Source organism: Seriola dumerili, unplaced genomic scaffold (assembly GCF_002260705.1).
Source record: "Seriola dumerili isolate Sdu_G_001 unplaced genomic scaffold, Sdu_1.0 BDQW01000002.1, whole genome shotgun sequence".
Taxonomy (NCBI): domain Eukaryota; kingdom Metazoa; phylum Chordata; class Actinopteri; order Carangiformes; family Carangidae; genus Seriola; species Seriola dumerili.
In genome coordinates, this window is record NW_019174257.1 from 10,633,183 (window position 1) to 10,639,182 (window position 6,000).

Below are 6,000 nucleotides of genomic sequence, written 5' to 3' on the forward strand. Positions count from 1 at the left end.
CATTTTGTGCTGACAGCGCCTGGTAAGCAGATAGACTGACGTGGTCTGACGTCTACAAGCAAAGACACACACACACACACACACAAATGTATTTTAGTATTAGTGTAAAACCTCATGGACAAAATGCCTCACCTAGCCCCTAAATCTAACCTAACCTTAGCCATCACAACTATACACTCAGTTGGCAGTTTATTAGGTACAGCTCACTAAATCTAATGCAGTTTAATAAAACAGTCCTCCAATAAATCCTCCCTTCATGAAAGTTATAATGTTGTGTTGAAACTGTTTTAGAGAGACGTGCTGATCCAAATGTCATTTTGCAGCTCGTTTTGCATTATACTGTGAGCTGTTTCTATTATTTTGTCCACCTTATTCATGTCAGAAACACTTCTATGTAATAATGCCATTTATTCTGTTTTGAATGATTGATTTGGACAACATAATTTTGTAAAACAATAACATGATATCATCATATTGTCTTGATATCAGTCAATTCCACTGAAAGTAGATATACGATACTATAAACTAAACCCAATACTACACAATACAACACTTAATCCTAAAACCATGTTTGAATAAGTTAGGACTGATCAAAAATGTTCTCACCCAGGGTTTAAAACTTCTGGTCCTCACTAATATAAAGGTACAAGAACTCACGCTGCACACAGACACACACACCATTTGCTTAGAGGTGGGATTTAATTTATGTTCTCGAAACTTCTTAAAATGTTAAATAGCCCTATTTAAAGTCCATACTCCAAGCCTGTATTCCATATTCCACTCAAGAAGAATTTATCGGCGTTGTAATTTTGTGTTTGACATTTATTGAGCTCTCTGGAGATCCACTAGATGTCGCTGTAGGTTTTCGAACCGTTCATCACAGTAATAATTCACCCACTGCCACAAAAATTTCATATTTCCTTAATCTGTCACACGCAGTCAGTGATTCATTTAAATTTCATGGCTTCTCTCATATTTCTCTCTCTCTGTACACGCACACATGCACACACGCACACACGCACACACACACACACACACACACACACATATATCTGTAATTCAAACCTCTTGACTGTCATATATTTCTGAGTGCTCTGCTCAGGATAAATCTCATCCCTTGGCTGTAATCCAAACACTTGAATGGATGTGTGGTGTGAGTGCAGACATGTACACATATCAACATGGCATCAAATTGTTCTATAAACAATTTATACTTGGATTAAGGGGAGGAGGTTAAAAAAAAATCAATGGGGGTGTGAGTTTGTGCAGCCATGAATGCTTGTGTTGCAGGATGTGGATTTCCGTGTGGAAGAAATGCCAACTCCTAAGGCCGCAGAATAAATTTCTGTACACCACTGTTCTCTCAGCTTGTCTGAGAAGAAACAGCTTGTTGTCTCCGTTGTTAAGACACAAAGGATATGGCCTTCAGGAAGCAGAAAACCAGCCTGTATCATAGCAACTTTACTGTAAGCAAGTTGTCTCTTCTCCTTTTCCCTTTTTTCTCTGCTATTCAGAAACCTCCTTTAGCTTTTAAATGTTGACACATTTTGTAAATGTTTCTGTGCTGCATTTATGCACCTTGAGCGGAACAGATTTCAGGCCTTGAAAGGGTTTTACTCACACTATGTTAATAGTGGAGGATGGAAGAATGAGTACTTCACTTGGTTGTAGGAACCTCATCTAACATCCTTCCTATAAATGTAGGGGATAAAATCCAAGACTGAATGTATGGACTTGTATATAAGCAACAAAGGAGACATTCATTCATGTGTTTGGCAAAGCAAAACAAAACAAAAAACATTTTAATGTTGGGGATAAATATAGTCTAGTTAAATTACATCTAAACATGGTCTGGATATGAGGTGAATTTAAATGCAGTTGGTTATATTCCACTGGCTGTGTGAAGACTTGATGGACAGATCTCTGATGTGGGGATTTCCTCACCTGGCTTTGGTAATGCCATTCCAGCATTTATCCTGACTGGCACCTCCTGCTGCCAGTTTGCTGCAAAGTGCCATGGGCAGCTGGGTCCAGTACTGTCGCATCTCCCTCAGCTTACTGGAGAGGTCTGATACCTGAGGACGGAAATACCCAGATTTGAGAGAAAATTGTTTTGTAATTCACAGGTGATTCTCACGTCACAAGTCACATCCCAAATCCTCCAGGTTGGACTTAGAATCCAAAACAAGTTGTAATATGTTTTAATCACATTTAATACTTTTTCAATATGTAAACAGCATCAGGAAACCTGTAGTACATCAAATTAATGTAAATCATGAATAACTTCTTTAAACCTTATCAGTGGAACACATGGATAGCCCTGATAAAGGCCCTCACATACCACAGTACAGTATCTCTATGTTTTCTGTATGTCTATGTGTCTTCCTGTACCTAAAAGCTGATGCAGATTCTGACACACAATAATAACCTGGGATGTCTTGATGCAAACAACCAGGAATTTAGATTATTTTCGATTGCACTGTACCATCAGTGAGGTATCTGATCGGTAGATCAGATTCATAGATTCGGGTTTTTCCTGCTTACTGTTCTTTATACAAGAAATAAAAACTGTTCATATCATTATTTTTCAAAGCATCCTCACTTTTCTTTTAGTGCCTAAAACCTCTGCACAGTATTATACATGTACACGTACACACCTGCATCTCCAGTCTGAGTCCAGCAGTCGGGGAGGGTTTGTATTCTGAGGCGGTCAGGGAGCCACTCTTCCTCCTCTGCTCATGAAGGGCAGGACTTCCTGTCCCTGGTTCACCTGGAGTTCCACACATCTGGTACACCTATACACACACACATGCAGACACACAGATGCGCAGTTAAAGATCAACACATATGTACTAGAAGCTGTGAATGTGAGTTGTGATTTTGAAAAGTTTAACCACTTTACAATCTAAAATACAGCTCTAGGATTCACTGGTCTGTATGTGTGAGTGCTGAAACCATCCACTAGGTGTCGCCATAGACAACCGTTTCAAACTATAAGGATGTTGGGATACAGTATGTGCCTTGATGGTTGCCTTGTTTGAGGTGCTTTGTTTTATCCCACATCCACACAAGTATTTAAGGATGAAACATTCATATCAGTTACATTGTGACTGCAACACTTGATTTACATTTGATTTAATGTGTAAACTGACACAGACTGAAAATAAACTACAAGTGCAATAACAGAAAACAAGGCTGAGATTGTTTATGGCTGTACTAAGTACTTGTCCAGTAACGGACATCGACATATACTGTACACACAGTAAAAGGACATCTGGTAAACTATGGGAGCCTAGCGACTGAGCTGAAAGGTTGACTCCAAATGAGCACATTGTTGAGCTCCATCTCCGGTATCCTCACGGTAAGCGCTTCTCAAGAATAATAATTCTGTCCCTCGACGATTTTGCGTATTACTTAATGATCTTTGACCTTGGAATCAAATTCAACTAACAAACTGATAAAGAGGTGATGAGTTCGACAAATAATTTGACGGGTGCAGGACTGCAGACATAAGCATGAGCTGACGTCTTACTGGAGATTAAATTCTCACTGGGAAATTTGCTTGGGTGTTTGCAAGCAATCAGAATAAGTAAAGACACAAACTGAGACGTCTTACTTTTGCTGTAAACGTATCCATGTTTTGCTGCTGGTAGTGAACAGCCTCATAGATTCGAGCAGGGATGGAGGAGAGAACCACGTCGAGACTGGGCTCTGTGCTGAAACTGGACACCACCTGGATCATAGTGTCTGAACAGATGAAGGAGGGAAAGGAGATTTTCTGATGAACTCCGACCAAGACAAACCCTGTTTGGGGCTTTGTTTTTCTGGGAACAAAACTTGATTTGTCCCCAAGCAACTAAATAAACTGTTCATTGTATGATTTCATACAACAGTCTTAAGTCACCAGTGTTATTTCTTATTATGTCTTATTATTATTATAATAATTAATATTGAAACCAAAACCAGTAGTTTAAATAATATCACAGTAATTCAAAGACCTTGTGGCGCATGATACCTGAAGATGAAGCATACATTTCTCACACTATCTCAGCCTCAACTTAACTGAGGATCAAAGCTTTTTATCAATCATGTTGTCAGATATGGAAAATGCATGTTTGGTTATTCATGTCTATACTAATCTTTTCACCTGCAGTTGCATTTTTATTTGGTCTACATAAGATCATAACCCACGCTCAGCGGGCCTCATGCAAGAACATTTTAGTATTCTTATCCTCAATCACTCTTACTTTGTCCTATTAACTGGACAAACATGTAGTAAATTGTTTGTTTCCGCCTGATGAACACCATCTGTTCATGAGGAGGTGCGACTGTGAGATTAATCATTAGCATAATCAACGCCCCTAAAATTGCCACATAAGGCTGCGCGCTCAGCTCTGGTTGTGAGCAGGTTTCATTCACAAAAATGTAAACAGAAAAATGACCTTTACACCACAGAGAAACAAAGAGGGAACAGTTCACGCTACATTTTAGTTAGATGATATGAAAGGTGGTAACGTGACGGTCACAGAGATACGAGATGGGATGTTAGACTGTTGGAGTGGAAGAATTTGCCTACTACAAATACAACTACTGTAAGTTCCTGATGATATGATGAACACAATATATATCTATATATATTTTAATATATATTAGTTTGTTTAGTTATTTATTTTTTTATATCTCAGTTCATTTCTACATGAATGTCGATTAAGTCATTATAATTCTTAAATCTTGTATGTTTTTCCCCCGTGGATAAAGACATGACTGGTACAACAGAGCTGGACCACTTGTACAGTTCATTCATACCTAAGAGAAAATTGGTATGCGCCACAGATTTTCATGAATCATTCATACGTGCAGCATAATAACAAATCTATTCGTATGAGTGGTTCTTGGATGAGGCTCGATGTCTGTTCCAGGGATCCACTCGGACTAATAAACATCTGGATTATCTCTAGATTTACTCTACCATTTCCTACTTCACTGTCTGAATCTCACCTATGAGGTTTTGCCACTCCGGGTTCAGGTCGGCTTGGTTGGCCAGGCAGCCCTTCATGACATTGGAGCAGTAGTTAGAGCAGGGTTTGACCGAGGCCATGCCACGACAGTGAGGGCAATAAACCAGCTTCATGAGAGCCTTCATACACTCTGGACTCAGGGAAACCTGGTGTATGCGGACAGGAGAGTTAGCATCAGAAAACAGAGAACCGGCAGTGAAAGAAGAACATTTAAATATATATATTCACAGTCAATTATGATGATCGTAAGTTCAAAAGTTTGTTCTCCAAATTGGCTGTTTAGCCCTTCTTCTTTCCTTTTCAATAGGGGATTTACTCCATGAGGGCACAAATATCTCTGGGAAAAGACAAAACCATAGAGGGCGGTATTGTAACATCATAGGTGACAGCCTGAACAAGAAGGCAGTGATAGCTCTCCTTGTTAGTGTTTTAACAGTACATGGTTTCTGTTACACCTTCGGCACTACACGTACACCTTTGTACGTAAGTCATGAGAGGTGTCCAGTTCCACAGTGGAGTTATTTTACCACTTCCCCTCACGGATCTGATGGGGAGATACTCAAACCAAGGCAGTTGAGGACCATAACAACACCTTTGTTGACCATTTTTAAATGTATACTGCAGAGTTTAAGATATTTGGATGCATTGTTCTTCCCTATGTGCAATCCATCACTGTCAACATCAAGTCTGCATTGATTTGTGTCAGTGTTACTTTATCTTTGTGTGGTGACGTGCTGATTAATTTAAAAAGTCTGCACTCAATAACAATAATGTAGTTCTAACAACAATAAATGCAGACTAGATGTTCACTGTGATGGATCACCCCAACTCAATGCGCTCTTCATTTTTACAACAATTGGAAATGAATGGGAACTCATGCGAGCCTGGAACTGCAAGAAAAACACATTCACATTATTAAAACACAGCTACACAGTGGACAAAATTGTTAGCTCTGATATAAAGTGCTGTATTTGTGAGCTGT

General features: G+C 39.2%; 1 protein-coding gene across 1 annotated transcript in view; it reads right to left on the reverse strand.

Moving 5' to 3' along the window:
- The window catches only part of LOC111237166 (glypican-1-like), a 42,590-nt gene that overhangs the window by 2,223 nt on the left and 34,367 nt on the right, over positions 1–6,000 (reverse strand). The window contains exons 7-10 of the mRNA XM_022766186.1: positions 4,999–5,164; positions 3,617–3,747; positions 2,658–2,795; positions 1,945–2,075 (exon numbers count right to left, since the gene is read on the reverse strand). Of these exons, the coding sequence (XP_022621907.1) occupies positions 1,945–2,075; positions 2,658–2,795; positions 3,617–3,747; positions 4,999–5,164 (566 nt within the window). The remainder of the gene's footprint in view (positions 1–1,944; positions 2,076–2,657; positions 2,796–3,616; positions 3,748–4,998; positions 5,165–6,000) is intronic.